Source organism: Atractosteus spatula (genome assembly GCF_055471065.1).
Source record: "Atractosteus spatula isolate fAtrSpa1 chromosome 5 unlocalized genomic scaffold, fAtrSpa1.hap1 SUPER_5_unloc_1, whole genome shotgun sequence".
In the NCBI taxonomy this organism is placed as follows: Eukaryota; Metazoa; Chordata; class Actinopteri; order Semionotiformes; family Lepisosteidae; genus Atractosteus; species Atractosteus spatula.
In genome coordinates, this window is record NW_028296651.1 from 748,553 (window position 1) to 768,494 (window position 19,942).

Genomic DNA, 19,942 nt, shown 5'->3' on the forward strand with positions numbered 1-19,942 from the left:
ATGGGAGCCCGTCCTGAGGGGCTGCGTGCTGTGCTGGGTTTGCACAGGAATGGTTTGAGTTTTGTCACCTCTTGAAAAGCAGCACTTTCCTTGGTCTCCCTGGAGGTGCTGGTGTCAAGATTCTCGTTCGATGTCTTCAGCTTGAAAGTTTCACGCTGTAGATATTCGGACAGGAAACGATAAGCACACCTGCTGTCACCCATGTTTAGTTCCCGATTTTATGCAATGCTCAGAAGTTCTGGAAAAACCCGTGTGGTCCAGTACTGCTTGCTATTGCTCTGCGAGTAGGGAGGAAGGGTGTGGACAACGATCAACCAAACAGTCGGTCAGGAAGAAAAACAACTCTGAAAAAATTAGCTCTTCACCCCACTGCCCTCAGGCCAGAGATACAAGAGCATCTGGACACTGGCCACCAGATTCCTCAACAGCTTCTACCCACAAGCAGTGCGATTGGCGACATTGACATTTAGCCATTCCCCTTGGACCACACCTACACCATCACCCTCTACCTCAGTATGATTTCTTATTTATTGCACATCTCCAGTCATTGTTTACATTCAAGCTGAAGGAGCCATTGAACTGGCTGCCGACCAAGTTCCTCCTGCTGCAGGGAAATTGGCTGTAATCCAGGTGATGACGCCCACAGCCTGCCTCCTAGTTCTGGCCTTTCTGAAGTGATTTACTTGTTTTTGTTGTCTAGTGTCAAGGAACTCCAAGACCAGGTAATCTGCTCTGTGTGCCGTTGGACTCCTTATGTCAGGTAAGTCAGAGCTGAAGACAGTATTTTCTTCGTCAAAGGTACGGGTCACAGGTTAGACTAGAAAACTGCAGAGAGTGTTGTAACATGATGTAAATTGTACGGAGCACAAAATAATGGCTCTAACTTCTGTGTGGGGAGCTGCATTATATACAGTTAAACCTCAATACTGTACATATGAGGTTCAGCCCAACAAACTGCGAGTCTGCAAGTACAGGACTTCAAAAGCTGGGATAGGGTTTGGATGCTCGGTGTACATTTTATTATAAATGCTGACAATTTCAGTGAGTAATTATGTGGGCGATGGCCCATTTGAAGTTAACTGTAAGAAGGGCTCTTGTCCAGAGTCTTCAGAGGGAGTAAGAAGTCAGTTGATGTGACCTGACCTGATTAAAACAGGCGTGTTCAGGCCAACACACACTAAACACAGCTGGGAAGGTCAGATATCAGAGCAAGAGATCACCAGATCACAAGCCAAACACGGCTTCAGCTCCTGACTACGCTGCTCCAAGTCTCCAGCTAGTGCAGCCCAGCAGTTAAACTGCTTCCTGTGTCTTTAACAATATGTTCATAATGAAAAAAAATTAAAAACAGAGTATGTAACAAGTTTGTTTTTAGAGACCTTTTCTCATCTGCACATCGGAAGTCCAAACAGATTATGCAACATATCTTAAAAACTTAAAGTACCTTTGAGTCACGTATCAATCACCTGCTGCAATTTGATTACCTAGTTTGATTAACATTAACTAGTGACTGCATCTGTCATGTCTATTTACTGTAACCATAGTAATGTGCAGAGAACTTTGTTCCTGCACAATTTGATAACGTTGTGCCAGTGAAAGATCATATATTTACTAGTGTTAGAAAGATCTGCAAGTAGTCAAGAAAATAGGAAGTGACCTGTAATGCAGATACTTTATTTTTTAGCATGAATAGATTCACAGTTTTCAAAACGTGTTTTTCAGCCCGAAATAAACGCGTTTTCTCAGCCCTTAGAATCGCAGTGGAACTGCCTGGCTCAGAAGAGCACATTGAGTCAGCCCTTAACCCCAGTGCTCAGAAATTGTCAAAACGTGTTTTTCAGCAGAAATAAACACGTTTTGGCAACTTTGGTCACCACCATGTAACTTATAGGGCAGAAACAGCACAGTTTTCAAAATGTGTTTTTCAGCCCGAAATAAACGCTTTTTCTCAGCCCTTAGATTCGCAGTCTAACCTGTGACCCGTACCTTTGACAATTCAAATCAAACATGGCTATTGAAACACAGCCACTACTTAAATTAAAGCAAACCGCTAAAGAAAAAAAAAACCCACATACCTCCACATTTCGGCTGGTGATGATCTGATGGTCTTTTGGCCCTTGGTGAGCAAACAGAAGCATCTCTGATCCTTCTCCAACGCATTTTCTCACTTGCATAGAAAGTTCCAAGCAACCAGGATTGGCTCAAAAGATCAGAAACCCAAGCAGCAGTCTTTAAACGCAAACAATTTATTGCCATCAAAACAGGGATCTCTCTGCACACCTTCCCTCCAAGGCACCCTCTCCATACTGAGCTCTCAGTCCCTTTTATAGCCCCTCCTCTCCAAGGACCAGCCTCTTAAAGGGACCCGCTCGCGTCTTTTCACAGACCTCTAAGAGAGACGGGCGATTTGATACAAATAAAGTATTTAACCATCCATAAAAACGTATACATTTTAACAGAGTCATGCACCAGTTATATATCCACTCAAAACAAAACAAATAATCTTACACCTGTTATTTATGAATGGCCACCAGTCACCTTTCCCTTTAAGACCATTTGTGGGAGCATTGTGGGATACTTCCAACAGGAAAGGTGACCGGCGGCCATCTTGAACAACACAACACAATACCCCACCGGGGAAACACTGCAGCGGTTTTAGGGGAACAAAAAAGGGCAAGTATCACTCACACTTCATTCGTATCACAAACACACTCCCAAACATACCAGAAGGGTAGAGGAAAATACTGGAGTATTTCATGTCCATCAGAAGAAATAAAAAACAGGCACTCTGTCACAGTAAACATTGGCACGGAGTGGCATGGAGTGGCATGGGTTTTTATGAAGGCAGGTCCTGGAATGATTTTCTCCTCCTTCCTAGAGATGTGAAATAAATTGCACAATTCAATGCAAAGTCACGTAAAGTTTTTTAACACTTCTGGTGTGTATATATGACAGATTGACAAGAGGCTACGGTGATCGATCTTCAATATCTTGATAGAATAAAAACTAAATGGAAAAGACAGGCAAGGAGCAAGGACAGCTAAGAACTCTCTCTTCGCTAAAGCCCTCCCTGAAACACCTCTGAATGGTCAGAATTCGATGACTGACAGCTGGTTCTTCCTATGACATCAGCTCTCTCGTTAGCTGGTCGGTTTGAAAAGTTGCGGGGCCTTCGGCAGCCATTTCCTTTTTGTTTCCTGTATTTTCCACATGGGAAAGTTTTACTCTACAAAGTTCACTTTTTCGAAGGGAAGGGATCTCCTCTCTTTTGCTTTTGCGATTGCATTTTGCTAGAGACTGGATTATCACCGATGGTCTTCAGACCTCCTCTCTGTGCTGTTTGTGGTGATGTACGGTTCATAGTGTTGTGTTTTGATTTTGCTGGTCAAAATATTTAAAATACCCCCATTGTGCAGTTTGTGTCTGAAGTGCTGTTGTCAGCATTATGCTTTGTTTATTACGAAATAGTTGCCCTGTTGTAAAAAATAATAATGATTGTGTGAAGAGGAAAATGGAGATCACGTGCATTTGTGATATTCTGAGAAATGATTAAAAAAAAAGTTGTTTTTAGTGAAGGAAAGTGTAGAGTTAGAAGCGAATTGACACTTGTAGTCGGGGGGCCTACAATGGAGTGGATAGGGTTAAAGACTTCACTGTGGCTGTGAGCTGGGCTTCAGAAAGGTACACTAAGCGCACAGATACTTTGTGTATGCGCCTCTTCCTCGCCCACTCAGAATCCAGGCCCCTGTAGACTTCATTGTCCCAGGAGGAACGAGGAATGTAGTGGAGTAAAAGTACAGTTCTTTGCAGAATCAGCGTGCTTGACTTTTAATATTTAAAGTGAGCTCACAGCTCCAGCTCCATCTACAGATATGCCGATGACACTACCATCGTTGGCCGAATCACCAGTAATGATGAGACGGCCTACAGGGATGAGGTCAGGAGCCTGCTGGAGTGGTGCCTTGAGAATAATCTCTCCCTCAATGACCAAAGCAAAACCAAGGAGCCGGCCTATGATGTTAGAAAACAGGGTGGCAACTGCAGCCCCGTTCACATCAGTGGGGTGGCTGTAGAGATGGTGAGCAGCTTCACGTTCCTGGGTCCCTTCATCACTAGTGATCTAACGTGGTCCCAGCATGTACCTGGAGTGACAGAGAACGCACAGCAGCGCCTTCGCTGCCTCAGACAGCTAAGAAATTTGGACTGTCTTCAGTGGTCCTGACCACATGTTCCAGGTGCGCTATCGAGAGCGTGCTCGCGTGTGGGGTTACAGTGTGGCTTGGCAGCAGCTCGCTGTCTGACTGGAAGGCATTACAGGGGGTGATCGGGTCAGCCCCATCCATTATTGGGGTACAGCTTCCCTCTACTGTGGACATGTTTACAACTCGCTGCCTCAGGAAGGCTGGAAGTATCGCTAAGGACACCAGTCATCCTGGTTCCTCACTGTTCTCCCCCCCTGCCCTCTGGTGAGCATTACAGGAGCATAAAGGTACGAACGTCCAGATTGAGAGACAGTTTCTTCCTGCCAGCTGTCAGATTACTGAACTCCGCCCCTGCCACTGACTAAACTCATCTACATTGCTGCAGCTGAAAGTAGTTCAAGCAGGCAGCTGTGTCAGCAGGCATAGTCTGCAAGGGAACAAGGTTTATTCCTTTCTGAAAGGAGAAGAAAAGAAACACAACGTTTCGGCTGTGGAGCCTTCTTCAGGTGTGAGACAGACAGGGCAGACAGCAGAGGTGAAACAGCACAGGAGATCAAGAGCTGAGAGAGGGAGAGGCAGGAGCAGGGGACAGAAAGAGGCCGGGAGAGGGGAGAGGCAGAGAGGCCACTCAGGTGGTGTGGAGTCGAGGGAGGTGAAGAGAGGGGTGGAGTCGAAACCTGCATGAGAAAAGAGAGGATTAGAAGGAAACGAGTCTGTCATTGAGAGAAGGGGGGGAGGTGTGAACCAAGTTTCAGGATAATTGTTGTTTCTGATGTCTTTCTGCAATAGGAGTTAAGAAAACCGTCTTTGAGAACACAGACGGAGAGATTAGAGTGGTTGTGGCCGTCAGAGGTGAAATGAGAAACAATGGGCTTGGAGAGATCTTGAATCTTCACAGCCCTGACGTGTTCTCTGAAGCGGTCTCCAAGTCTCCTTCCTGTTTCTCCAATGTAGATGGCTGGGCATTTCCTGCAAGAGATACAGTGAATAAGGTTGCTGGAGGTACAAGATGCCCTCTGGGTGATCCTGAATTGCCCTGAGGGGCCTTGAGTGAGTGTGGTGTTAGATGTGTACTTGCAGGTGATGCAGCGAGCTCTGTTGCAGGGGAAAGTGCCTGGTGTGGATGGTTGCTGAGGGCGGTCAAGGGAGCTGTGATTAGGTGGTCGGCGATATGAGATGATGGGGAGGTCAGGAAAGAGGGCCCCAATGGAGGGATCATCCTGTAGGATGGGAAAACTGTCGTTAGTGGTCCTGGGGGTAGAGAGTGTGTTGGGATGGAAGGAAAGCACCACAGGAATGTGGCTGTGAGACCGGGAGTTCCTGATTGAGTAGATGGTCCGGGGTCTGTTTCTGGCTCGGGTGAGGGCCCTGTCGATGACACGGGTGGGGTGTCCTCTGCTTATGAAGAAAGTGCGTTCTGAGTGCGACACGAAGACGTGACTCCAGCTACATCGAAGTGTCCAAGTGTCAGAACAAACTCCCTCCACCTCTCCCATATTTCTGCTCCTTCCCGCCAGGCGCTGAGTTTGCAGATCGCCACAGGGCTGCCCTCATCCAGCGGGTGACCCAGGTCGGACCGCTGGCGGATGAGCTGCTCTCAGTGGGCATGATCCACCAGGAGAGCTACTCCAGGGTCCTCGCTGCAGCCACCCCTCAGGACAGAATGAGAGAGCTGTACTCAGCCCTGGACTCCGGGGGAGAGACCGTGAAAGACGCGTTTTACTCAGTCCTGCAGAGAGACTACAGTCACCTCGTCCACGACCTGGGTGAGAGTTTCAGTTTCGTTCCTCTTGACTCCCATCACCTCCGGTCCTCTGAATGCTTATTCAGTGAGGTGGCGGACAGGCCTTCCTCACGATCACCTGAAAAAACCCTCTTTCTTCAAGACGCCAGGTCCTGCTCTTGAGTCTTGCTCTAGTTAGAGAAACAAGATATTTCGAGATGGACAGGGGAAATCAGTCAAACCACTTTCGATCGGGAGTTAAAATCCCGACCGAATACATGTTTTATACATTATTCGATTTATTTCCAGTATGACATGAAATTTACAATATGTACATTATGCGAATGTTCCAATAATAATATCAAGATCAGATCCCTTGATCGGCCATCTACAGTCTCTCATATGAGGAGTCTGTCTTGGCCATGGGATTCGAACTGGCAACCTCCCAGCCACAGACGCAGGTCCTGAGCCCCAGAGCCAGCGCCCCGCCCCTGTGCTGTCTGAGCTGCGTGCGCAGGTCTGGGCTGCACCAGGAGACACTCGCTCACGCCTTCGGAAATGTCTTAGGATCTGTGCCTGTGGCTGGGAGGTTGCCGGTTCGAATCCCGCAGCTGGCAGAGGAATCCTACTCCATTGGGCCCCCGAGCGAGGCCCTTAACCCCAGCTGCTCCAGGGGTGCTGTATAAATGTCTGACCCTGCGCTCTGACCCCCAGCTCCTCTCCCTGTGTGTGTGTGTGTCTCCTGGAGAGCTGGGGCCCCTGAGCCAGGCCCCTGAACCCCAGCTGCTCCAGGGGTGCTGTATAAATGTCTGACCCTGCGCTCTGACCCCCAGCTTCTCTCCCTGTGTGTGTGTGTCTCCTGGAGAGCTGGAACCCCTGAGCCAGGCCCCTGAACCCCAGCTGCACTCCCTGTGTGTGTGTGTGTCTCCTGGAGAGCTGGGGCCCCTGAGCCAGGCCCCTGAACCCCAGCTGCTCCAGGGGTGCTGTATAAATGTCTGACCCTGCGCTCTGACCCCCAGCTCCTCTCCCTGTGTGTGTGTCTCCTGGAGACCAGGCTGCAGTCTGTGACGAGAGAGTGGAGCTGGCCCATCCAGGGATCTGATCTCATATAAAACCCAAACCAGTCCCCGGCGAGGCTGCAGAGTGAACACTCTCTCTGTATCTTTACAGATCCCTCAGCAGGACGTCTCCTTGCTCCAGCTTCACAAACGCCCCTCACAGGTTGGTCCAGTATTTCACATTTTTTATGAAACTGTTTTTTCAGGAGCTGCTTCCTCCTCAGTACATCTAGACAGCTTTCTTTCTGTATTGTCACAGCGTTGCGAAGTGCCTTGGGGCAACCTTGTTGTGAGAGGCGCTATATAAAAATAAATTGAATTGACAACAATCACAGAGACAAACGGTATGAACCTAGATTTCTGATCACCTTCAGAATTGAGGCTGTCTATAACGCCCCCTGTTGGAGGGGTGACAAATCTTCAAGAGCTGTCTAAATGTTTCTGCAGCATGGTTTTGATTTTACTGAAACGTCTTGAAAATTACCCAGAAGAGCTCATTCTGCACATTCACATTTGTGTGAAAAACAGGTATTTCATTTGTAAGTCAACACAATGGAACATCATTGGAAGGCAGTAATCCCATCACTCCTGTCCTGGAGTCCCTGCACTGGCTTTCTGTCAGGTTTCGTGTCGATTTCGAAATCCTCCTGCTCACCTGTAAGGCTCTGCTTGGCTGGGCGCCTCAGTACCTGTCTGAGCTGCTGTCGCCCTTCACCACCTTCGCTCCTCTGATTCTGCTCTCCTGTCTGTCCCCCAAGCCCTTCAACACTCTAGGGGTGACAGGGCTTCTCCTGCTGCGCCCCAAAGCTCTGGAACTCTCTCCCCAAGGACATCAGAGAGTCTCCTTCTCTAAACCCCTTCAGATCCAGACTCAAACCTGTTCTTCAGAAGAGCCTGGACTGACCTGGTTCTGTTCTTCATCCCTCTGCTCCTACTGTACTCGGTACCCCATCATCTGTCTCCTCTCACTGTGTATTCTCAGCATGCTTATCTTGTGTCTTGTACTTGTTGTTCTGTAAAGCACTTTGAGAAGCCACCTTTATAGGCGCTATATAAAATACAGTCTATTATTGTCAGTTTTCATTCATTTTCCTGCTTTTCTCTGAGACCTGACCAGTAAACCAGGGGCATGTGTTTCCTTTTTCTCTTTTTAATAATATACGAAGCGCAGTGTCTTAGTCATTTCAGCCATTATTAAATAACTTTTCTCTACACTGTTAACAACAATCCACCAGAGAAGAACTGATCACGTGTTTCTGCAGTAATTCAACGGACTTACAAGCAGTGATCTATGAGTAATTCACAATATATTTCAAGTGTGAGGCTATTTATTATTCGGTTTGTTTGTCAAACGGTGAAACGGGCAGTCGTTTTTGTCGTGTTTGATCATAGAGACAGAGAGAACTGGATTTCATTCAACGTAACTAGAAGCTCATTCCTTAGCTCATTGTCCTTGATGAGCATCTTAATTGCCGTGTTCCTGAGAAAGCAATATTTAACCTTATGGAAAGCAGCAATAATCTTTTTCTACGGTGGTACTAAATACCAAATTTGGGTTCTCAAAGAAGGGTTTCTTAACTCCCACAGCAGAAGGACATCAGAAACACCTTCCCCCTTCTCTCAGCGACAGACTTGTTTCTGTCATCTCCTCTATTCTAATGAAGGTTTCACCTCCACCCCTCTCTTCACCTCCCTCGACTCCGCACCACCTGAGTGGCCTCTCTGCCTCTCCCCTCTCCCGGCCTCTTTCTGCCCCCTGCTCCCACCCCTCGCTCCTCCTCTCTCCCAGCTCTTGATCTCCTGTGCTGTTTCACCTCTGCTGTCTGCCCTGTCTGTCTCACAAGAAGAAGGCTCCACAGCCGAAACGTTGTGTTTCTTTTCTTCTCCTTTCAGCAGGAATAAACCTTTACTTGTTCCTAAACACGAAATATGTTGTATCTGGGGTGCGGGTGGTCTTCTCCTGTCGTTTCTTTCATCTGACCCGTTAGGCACAGTAGCTCTAGCGACACACATTTGTCACTTCCATCACGGGGAGTTTTATTCTGCTGGGTCTAAAATCCCATGAAATATGTATGTTCATTTGTTTCTTTTATATAACTAAAAAGGATCTAAAAACTGAATCGATCTAAATCCTGATCTAGTAAGAGCAGCAGTGGGAGATGCCTGTGGAATTGAGGTTTGTTTTCAGCTTGTTTTCTAGAGGAATTCTTTCTCTCTGCTGCAATCGTGTCATTCCTGGGCGCTGATTGCACAGAAAATGATACGAGTGACCTTCTGTGACGAAGGGCGTCCCGTCTGTTCCAGGGTGGCTGCAGACGCTGAGAGACAAACACAAGGCAGCCCTGAAGAGGAGGTTTGAAGTCGTGACTGAGGGGGTTGCTCAGCCGGGAAAGCAGACCTTCCTCGATGACGTCTTCACACGCGTGTGGATAACGGAGGGCAGCTCTGCCGAGGTGGACCGTGGGCACGAGGTCAGGCAGCTGGAGACCGTCTCCAGGAGCAGGACGCCGGCGCTGCGCCGCATCAGGTGCGCCGATATCTTCACGCCGATGCCGGGGCAGACCAGACCCATCAGGACCGTCCTGATGAAGGGAGTCGCGGGCATCGGGAAGACGTTCTCCGTGCGGAAATTCATTCACGACTGGGCCGCCGGGCGCGAGAACCAGGACATCGACTTCATTTTCTTCTTCCCGTTCTGCGAGTTGAACTCGATCAGGTCGGAAATGAGTTTACTGGAGCTGGTTCAGTGTTTCTGCCCGGAGATCCAGTCTTCTCACGTGTTTGACCAGTGCAAGGTCTTGTTCGTCTTCGATGGACTGGACGAAACCAGGCTTCCTCTGAAGTTCAGGATGAACCAGAGGTGGTCGGACTCAAGAAAGCCGACGTCAGTGGACACCCTCTTCACAAACCTCCTCAAGGGGAACCTCCTGATCGAGGCCTCGGTCTGGATCACGTCCAGGCCGGCTGCGGCCGGTCTGATCCCTGCGGAGCTCGTCAGCAGGGTGACGGAGGTGCAGGGCTTTGAAGACCAGCAGAAGGAAGAGTACATCCGGAAGAAGTGTGGAAACGAAGCTCTGGCAGAAGACGTCATCGCTCATATAAAGACCCTCAGGAGTCTCCACATGATGTGCTATGTCCCTGTTTTCTGCTGGATTGTAGTAACGGTTTTGGAGCACACATTGGAAGCGGACAACAGGGACAATCCAAGGACTTTGACGGATTTCTATACAAACTTCCTTCTTGTCCTACTGACAGCCAAGGAAGAGAAGGAAAAGAAAGAGAATGTCCTTGAAGCGAACAAGGAAGCGATTCTTAAACTGGGAAGGCTGGCATTTGAAAGTCTGGAAGAAAGCAACATTGTATTTTATGACAAAGATCTGAAAGAATACGGCATCGATATAAACAATTCTTCGCTTTATTCAGGGGTGTGTAGGGAAATATTCAAACAAAATTCATCCTTATTTCAGGAAAAAGCCTACTGCTTTTTACATCTGACCGTCCAGGAGTATTTTGCAGCTCTGTATGTTTTCGGTTCCTATCAAAAAAGCAATATTAACCCACTGAAGAAAACATTTGGGGACTTTCCCACTTTTGGGAAAAAGTCCTTGTTCAGTTTGAATGAAGCTGCTCTGATTAAGGCCAACAAGAGCAGAAATGGCCACCTTGATCTCTTTGTCCGATTCCTGCTGGGAATGGGAATGGAGACGAACCAGGATCTGTTGAAGGGATTTCTGTCAAACACAGAAGACCACTCCAGTGACATCGAGAAGACAGCGGGATTCATCAAGAAGCTCATTAGAGAAACCTCCTCTCCTGAAAGATGCCTGAACCTTTTCCACTGTCTGAGTGAACTGAAGGACAAGTCATTAATGGATGAATTTAACGCCACTCTGGAAACAGGAAAACTCTCAAGGCAAAGACTCTCCCCCTCCCAGTGTTCCGCACTCGCCTATTTCTCCCTGCTGTCTGAGAGTGAGATCGATGACTTGGACATGAGCCAGTACGCTACGTCCGAAGAGTGTGCTCGGAGACTGCTGCCTCTGGCAAAGATATCAAAATCTCTAAGGTACGTACGTCAGTTTTTTACAACTATTTTCTTCAAGAACTTTCTTTAATAAAGACTCCAAGGCCAAGAGCTGGTACTGGATCCCTTTCCTTTGTCCTTCGGTGTGGAATTAATCTTTAGCTGTTCCATGGCGGCCTGCCACAGGCCAGCAGGCCAGCAGGCCAGCGGAGTAGCCGGACCTCATGGGGCGTCTTGGTTGTCGAAGACGAGTGGGTGAAGGGCTAGACAGTCTCTTATCCCAAAGGGGCCAGGCAGTAGACGTGGTTGAAGGCGAGGTCCGAGGTTCGAATCCAAAAAGAACGAACTTGGATGAGAGGGCGAGATAAGGAGAGGCCGATACCGGGCAGAGGGCACCGCGGGGTTGAGTATTACGGGAGATGGAGGGTGTGGTGTTTCGTGAAGTTCCGTGGGTGGTTGATTGGCCACAGCGATGTCGTTTTCTGGAAGTGCTCAGGGCTGGGGTGAGCTGGTGAGCAGCGGGCGTGACGAACCCCTGTGCTCTCTGACTCACTTCAAATACAGAACACAGAAGATTTTCGTGAAGGTCTTAAAATGCATTCAGAAAAGACAGGGATCGTCAACTTACATGTATCATACAAAGGCAGAAAATATATTCAGCTTATGTGACTCCGAAGTCAACATCTCTGTGTGAATAAGTATGCCAACCCTGAGACGGCCTCCTCGAGCCGCTGTGACGTCAACTAGACTGTTCGAGGGATTCCTACCAGGAAGAGTCATGCTGTAACATCTCAGACGTTGATCTGGCTGATCCAAAATACAAAAGCCCTGCCTTTTCAGCCATTCGGTGTTCAATCTCCGTGCTCACCGTCCTGCTGGACGAGCAGGCGAGGTCTGGCTTGGTCTCCTCCAGCAGAAGGTCTTCTGTACAGGGATGGGATGGTCTTAGACATCACTGATGGGATCTTGCCCTGCATTAGTGGTGAGTGATCGGTGCAGGTATTAAGCTGTGCTGCTGTTATTCTGTCTGCAGGATGCTGAGCTGTGGCCTGACAGAGCGATGCTGTGAAGATCTGGCCTCTAACCTTCAGTCACCACACTGCCGCCTCAGGGAGCTGGATCTGAGCTACAACAGCCTGGGGGACTCGGGAGTGAATCTGCTGTCCGCGGCTCTGAGGGAGTCCAGCTGTGAATTAGAAAAACTGAAGTAAGAGAAACACGAGGCTGGTTTGTGTGGAAAAGGAACACATGATGGTGACCAGTACAGCGCTGGTCCAAGGAGGTGACACCCAAGGCAGAGGAATTACTGTACAACTTAACCTGTGTCACACCTACTGTATATCGCACCTGTCACACTTGTCTCACATCTGTCACACCTACCTCACATCTGTCAAACCTACTGTATATCACACCTGTCACCCTTGTCTCACATCTGTCACACTTGTCTCACATCTGTCAAACCTACTGTATATCACACCTGTCACCCTTGTCTCACATCTGTCACCCTTGTCTCACATCTGTCACACCTACTGTATATCACACCTGTCACCCTTGTCTCACATCTGTCACACTTGTCTCACATCTGTCACACCTACTGTATATCACACCTGTCACCCTTGTCTCACATCTGTCACACCTACTGTATATCACACCTGTCACCCTTGTCTCACATCTGTCACACTTGTCTCACATCTGTCACACTTGTCTCACATCTGTCACACCTACTGTATATCACACCTGTCACCCTTCTCTCACATCTGTCACACCTACTGTATATCACACCTGTCACCCTTGTCTCACATCTGTCACACCTACCTCACATCTGTCACACCTACTGTATATCACATCTGTCACACTTGTCTCACATCTGTCACACCTACCTCACATCTGTCAAACCTACTGTATATCACACCTGTCACCCTTGTCTCACATCTGTCACACTTGTCTCACATCTGTCACACCTACTGTATATCACACCTGTCACCCTTGTCTCACATCTGTCACACCTACTGTATATCACACCTGTCACCCTTGTCTCACATCTGTCACACTTGTCTCACATCTGTCACACCTACCTCACATCTGTCACACCTACTGTATATCACACCTGTCACCCTTCTCTCACATCTGTCACACCTACTGTATATCACACCTGTCACCCTTGTCTCACATCTGTCACACCTACCTCACATCTGTCACACCTACTGTATGTCACACCTGTCTCACAACTGTCACACCTACTGTATATCACACCTGTCTCACATCTGTCACACCTACTGTATATCACACTTGTCTCACATCTGTCACACCTACCTCACATCTGTCAAACCTACTGGATATCACACCTGTCACCCTTGTCTCACATCTGTCACACCTACCTCACATCTGTCACACCTACCTCACATCTGTCACACCTACTGTATGTCACACCTGTCTCACAACTGTCACACCTACTGTATATCACACCTGTCTCACATCTGTCACACCTACTGTATATCACACTTGTCTCACATCTGTCACACCTACCTCACATCTGTCAAACCTACTGTATATCACACCTGTCACCCTTGTCTCACATCTGTCACACCTACCTCACATCTGTCAAACCAACTGTATATCACACCTGTCACCCTTGTCTCACATCTGTCACCCTTGTCTCACATCTGTCACACCTACCTCACATCTGTCAAACCTACTGTATATCACACCTGTCACCCTTGTCTCACATCTTTCAGACCTGTCTCACATCTGTCACACCTACCTCACATCTGTCACACCTACTGTATATCACACCTGTCACCCTTGTCTCACATCTGTCACACCTACCTCACATCTGTCACACCTACTGTATGTCACACCTGTCTCACAACTGTCACACCTACTGTATATCACACCTGTCACACATCTGTCACACCTACTGTATATCACACTTGTCTCACATCTGTCACACCTACTGTATATCACACCTGTCACACTTGTCTCACATCTGTCACACCTACCTCAAATCTGTCAAACCTACTGTATATCACATCTGTCACACTTGTCTCACACCTGTCACACCTACCTCACATCTGTCACACCTACTGTATATCACACCTGTCACCCTTGTCTCACATCTGTCACACCTACCTCACATCTGTCACACCTACTGTATGTCACACCTGTCTCACAACTGTCACACCTACTGTATGTCACACCTGTCTCACATCTGTCACACCTACCTCACATCTGTCACACCTACTGTATGTCACACCTGTCTCACAACTGTCACACCTATTGTTTATCACACCTGTGTCACATCTGTCACACCTACTGTATGACACAGCTGCGTCGCATGGCCTCACCCTGCAGTGAACAGAAATAGAGAGTGCCAGGTAGGCTCACCAGGTACACTTTCCATTGCGTGGCACAGCTGGTAACATGAGGACCTCCGGCTCTCTGTTTTATGCCCAATTCAAAGGGCAGAAGACTCCTTTCATTCTCCAGGATCCCACCGTCATCTTCAGCGTTTATAGCAACAAGAGAGGAAGAGTCTCTGCTGAGGCGGGCACACAGGGCCCCCAGGCGCAGGCTGTGTCCGCCCCACTCTGAGCTGTCTCAACACGTCCACTCGATAAGCCAGCACACTGCCAACACCCTCCTGACCAGACACCCTGAGGTGATTCTTCAGAGGGAGGGGGTGGCTTCAAAAGCTTTGTACAAGAGCACAAAAATCAGACAAAAATCAGATGTTTTCATGGTGTCAAACTATTGGAATATGTCAATTCAAATAAATGAAGTTGTCATTCAGCTTCATAATGACATAAGTGCAATAAATTGGAAATGTGCAAATTAAAACTACAAATGTGTAAAAAACAAATTATATCGTTATATTGCACTTGTAACACATACAGTATCCCTAAAACATCATGTAAACAACATCTATATGTAGTAGACAAAGGTATCGCCCTTTGCAGCTTTATAAGTCAAAGTCTTCTGTGGTCTTGACTTCTATTAGAAACTAAAACCAAAAGCTCCCTGCTGGTGTGATGGAAAGTGAGATATCGTCAGTCTCCAGCACCAAAGTCTCATCCATCTTCCACACTACGGATCTCAAAAGGTTAGAAAGAGAAACATCCCGCATTGAAAGACCAGTGTTGCATCTGTTTTTGTGCAACGCCAATACGTAAACATGGAAAAGGAACAAGGGAAAGGTCCAGTCCTGCTGAAGAGAAGTAGGGAAACACAACGTTTCAGCTGTGAGTCCTTTCCGGGTGGGGGAGAAGTGGCTCCACACCCACCCCCTGCCCTCCACCCCTGGAGAAGCCTCCACAGCCGAAACGCTGTGTTTCCTTTCTTCTCTTCTCAGCAGGACTAAAACCTGTACTTGTTCCCTGGCAGCCTGCGCCTGTGACAGTAATCAGATTTATTGCAATGCGATAACGTTAGAAAATATTTCTATCCTTGAACGAAACAGATTTCAAAGAGAATCTTCCACCATAACGACACGGAGAGGTGACAAAATTAGCCACATCCATCTGAGAGCTCACAGAGGCGAGAAAAAGGCAGCTGAAAAATAAAGAAAAGAGGACACACAAATTAAACCTGGCAAAACTAGTGGTGGTACAGTATATACAGCAGGACTAGTGTGTACAGAATATTAGTTCAGGTGGGGAGCTGCGTCAGCAGGCGTAGTCTGCAAAGGAACAAGTAAAGGTTTTGTCCTGCTGAAAAGAAAAGAAAGAGAGAAAACACAACGTTTTGGCCATGGAGCCTTCTTCAGGTGTGAGAGAAAGACAGGGCAGACAGCAGGAGGACAAGAGCTGTGTGAGAGGAGGAGCAGGAGGAGGGAGCAGGGGGCAGACAGAGTGGCCCATCAGGAGGTGTGGAGTCAGGAGAGCTGAGAAGAGCTGTGTGAGAGGAGGAGCAGGAGGAGGGAGCAGGGGACAGACAGAGTGGCCCATCAGGAGGTGTGGAGTCAGGAGAGGAGGGAGAGCTGTGAGAGAGGAGGAGCAGGAGGAGGGAGCAGGGGACAGACAGAGTGGCCCATCAGGAGGTGTGGAGTCAGGAGAGGTGAGGAGAGCTGTGAGAGAGGAGGAGCAGGAGGAGGGAGCAGGGGACAGACAGAGTGGCCCATCAGGAGGTGTGGAGTCAGGAGAGGTGAGGAGAGCTGTGAGAGAGGAGGAGCAGGAGGAGGGAGCAGGGGGCAGACAGAGTGGCCCATCAGGAGGTGTGGAGTCAGGAGAGGTGAGGAGAGCTGTGAGAGAGGAGGAGCAGGAGGAGGGAGCAGGGGGCAGACAGAGTGTCCAATCAGGAGGTGTGGAGTCAGGAGAGCTGAGGAGAGCTGTGTGAGAGGAGGAGCAGGAGGAGGGTGCAGGGGGCAGACAGAGTGTCCAATCAGGAGGTGTGGAGTCAGGAGAGCTGTGAGAGAGGAGGAGGGAGCAGGGGGCAGACAGAGTGTCCAATCAGGAGGTGTGGAGTCAGGAGAGGAGAGGAGAGCTGTTTGAGAGGAGGAGCAGGAGGAGGGAGCAGGGGGCAGACAGAGTGTCCAATCAGGAGGTGTGGAGTCAGGAGAGCTGTGAGAGAGGAGGAGGAGGAGGAGGGAGCAGGGGACAGACAGTGTCCAATCAGGAGGTGTGGAGTCAGGAGAGGAGAGGAGAGCTGTGTGAGAGGAGGAGCAGGAGGAGGGAGCAGGGGGCAGACAGAGTGTCCAATCAGGAGGTGTGGAGTCAGGAGAGCTGTGTGAGAGGAGGAGCAGGAGGAGGGAGCAGGGGACAGACAGAGTGTCCAATCAGGAGGTGTGGAGTCAGGAGAGCTGAGGAGAGCTGTGAAATGAGTACAGTATATTAGTATTGTATATACAGTATGATTAAATTAGTAATAACTATTAAATGCAAATGTGCTCACTCTGAGAGGCCTTCGTGTCGACCCAGTGAGAGCGCTGTGCTCCTGTCTTTGCCTGCAGGCTGGAGGACTGCAGACTCACGGAGAGATGCTGTGGGCCCCTGGCCTCCGTGCTCCAGGCTCCGCGCTCCAGGCTGACAGAGCTGGACCTGAGTTACAATAAACTGGGCGACTCAGGGGTGAAGCTCTTGTCCGCAGCCCTGCAGGGTCCCAGGTGTAACTTAACGATCCTGAGGCAAGTGAGCGCGCGGCCATTCCCAAAAGCGTTTCCTGTTTGGAACACCATCAGCAGAGAGGTTTCACCGGGCACAGGAGACTAGAGAACTATACGTCCTCCAGCCGTTTCTGAAAAGAGGCCACATCCACTCAGATCCCCTTCCTTTCCTGTTTTCTGTCCTACATTGTTTTCAGTTCTGACCCCATGCCCCCTTTCCGTGACAGACTGGGAGTTGGTCTTTGTTCAATTAGCCCACCACACCAGTACAGGATCTTAATCACAGCACCTCTTGGCGCCCTTCGTGACTGAGTGTACAGAAACGATTCGGCTCAGCTGAGCTCTCCAGCGGAACGGGTGAAGGGTTAATCCATGCTGACAGGAGGAGAAAAGAGACCCAGCGTTTCTGCTGGAGAGCCTGAGTTTTCAAGAGGCAGTAGAAGAAGGGACTGGCCTGAGCAGAGAGGACACACCCCCCAGTCTCCACCCAGCCAGGAGACCTTAACGCAGCTTGGTGAGACTCGAGTCCTGGCCACAGTCCCCGACTCCTCTGCCAGTGTCCAGACAGTCACAGAGCAGAGCAGCGCCTGCAGGGGCGCCAGTCAATGTCCTGATTGAATCGCCCTGCCAGGGTCTGCCAGCACTCTTCTCTGCTCCTGTCTGGAGACGGAGAACCTAGCTGCACGTTTTAAGGGAACTCAAATGACCTGTTATCTCCAGAAACCCACTGAGCTGGGTAATAACATGAGGGCGTATGTTATCGCTGAGATGGATTCTGGTCTTTTGTCTGCAGCCTGTCAGACTGTGGGCTTTCAGCAAGAGCTTGTGAAGATCTGGCCTCTGCCATCGCGTCGCCAGACTTCTGCCTGCGAGTGCTGGACCTGAGCTCCAACAGGCTGGGGGACTCGGGGGCCAAGCTGCTGTTCGCAGTCCTGAGGAACCCCGACTGTAAATTAAGGTCTCTTGGGTAGGTGAAGACTGACCCTGCGCTCTGACCCCCAGCTTCTCTCTCCTTGTCTGTGTGCCTGTGCGTCTCATGGAGAGCAAGCTGGGGGACGCGAAAAGGCAGATTCCTCATGCAAGAAACTGTGTCTGGTCAACAAAGTGATCTTCTCTTCGGTAAATAAGGGCTGCTGGTCCACAGGTCAAGACGCACATGAGCTGTGCAGCGTTTGAGCTGTCTCTCTTCCTCTGTGCCGACAGGCTGTCAGACTGTGGGCTCACAGACAGGTGCTGCAGAGACCTGGCCTGGACTCTTCACTCAGAACACTACAGTCTCCGAGTGCTGAACCTGGGGGAGAATAACCTGGGGGACACCGCGGTGAAGCTGCTGTCCGCAGCTCTGCGGGACCCCAATTCGAAATTAACATCATTGAGATACTGTAAGTGAACACTGGGCTATTTACTGTACGTGGGAATTTTAAAGAACAGATGTCAATATAACAATGACCAGTCACACCTTCAGACATATTACAAGATAAAAAATCTTTGAAATTCTACTGTGGGCAATTAGAACAACGCTCTTTTGCCTCCAAATGACATAAAACCGCTCAGTCTGCTCAATCACTTTGTGGCAAATAAATGTTTGGATTCCTATTGAGCAGACCAGCTGTATAGCCAAGCTGTATAGAAGCGCTTCACACAGCAAGGAAACACCTGCAACTACCAGTAACTTTCTGCAAGACTTTAAAGTGAACTGGCACAGAGGTCTGTGAGATGAGTCAGGAGGTCTGTGAGATGAGTCAAGAGGCTTGTGAGATGAGTCAGGAGGTCTGTGAGATGAGTCTGGAGGTCTGTGAGATGAGTCTGGAGGTCTGTGAGATGAGTCAGGTGGCTTGTGAGTTGAGTCAAGAGGCTTGTGAGATGTTCCCACCCTACTGTGCCTGTTGCTAGAGATTCCCAGTCACAGCCGTGTTCAGGAAACCCAGGCTAGATTCTACAATGTCTGGATCAGTGAGCTGACCTGCTTTCTCCAGGAGCATCTCCGAATACAAAACAAATTTCCACCTCCATCAAAATCAAGTTTGCATAAAGTGGAAGTACGTGTTAAGTTACTTCCATGCATGAACAGTATGCGTTAAATAATCACATTTATACTCATCTAGAAGAACAGTTGAATTCAAGTGTTTAAGTGTGTATATTCGATTTTTCCATCAGAAATCCCACGTGTGTCCAGATGATCTGTCCTGATGAGGCCCCGTTGAGGAGAGAGAACAGCTCAAGTCCCCCAGCACAGCATGAACAGAGGCTGGAGACCTGGGGACTCTTCCAAGCTGAGGTGTGTGGCTTGGAAGAGTGTAGATCAGTACCGGGCTTTGCATGCTGATACCACGAGCTTGAAGTTCGTGCCCAGCTCAACGTAAACACACAGAGACGCCTGGTTTGCTAATCACGTCACTCCTACTGAACGCAGTTCAATCCAATAAAACTTGACCGCGCGATACAACACCTCTCTACAGCCGCTCATCCTTACGTTCTCTCTGGTGTACGTTGCCAGTCTAGATGTTATATTAAGTGCTGTGTTGGCTGGACAGCCCTGCAGTATCCCGAGAAGCCCTGTGGGGGAGGACAGACATAGGCACGAGAAGCTCTGCAGTGCCCTGCTTCCTCTGTGAGAATAAATGGCCTGTTCCTACCGGTTCCATCCAGCGGGGGGCGACGTTGTGGGGGTCCCAGGCGCCGCTGGCGGGGAACCTCTGTCTCGGACGGCCCCACTGGGATCATCCCGAAGAGAAAACAGCTCGTCCACAGTCCAGTCCAGGGCCGGCGCCCGGGGAAACTGCAGGGCATCTGAAATCCTAAGGAGCGCGCAATGTTTCAGTTGAAAGGACCCAAGTG

The 19,942-nt window shown here is 49.1% G+C and overlaps 1 protein-coding gene across 3 annotated transcripts; it reads left to right on the plus strand.

Annotated features, from left to right (window-relative positions):
- The first annotated feature begins 685 nt into the window (after window positions 1–685).
- Window positions 686–19,730, plus strand: LOC148810293 (protein NLRC3-like). 3 transcript variants are annotated; one of them, XM_088909109.1, is made up of 9 exons: window positions 686–760; window positions 5,720–5,968; window positions 7,096–7,146; window positions 9,288–11,049; window positions 12,041–12,214; window positions 16,952–17,125; window positions 17,898–18,071; window positions 18,308–18,486; window positions 19,262–19,730. In XM_088909109.1, coding segments are annotated over exons 1-9 (2,772 nt in total). In that variant the 5' UTR covers window positions 686–753; the 3' UTR covers window positions 19,264–19,730. The 3 variants fall into 3 exon arrangements, with proteins under 3 accessions (XP_088765235.1, XP_088765236.1, XP_088765237.1); XM_088909110.1 differs by lacking the exon at window positions 16,952–17,125; XM_088909111.1 differs by lacking the exons at window positions 16,952–17,125; window positions 17,898–18,071; window positions 18,308–18,486; window positions 19,262–19,730 and having other exon boundaries at window positions 12,041–12,371.
- The last annotated feature ends 212 nt before the right edge of the window (window positions 19,731–19,942 follow it).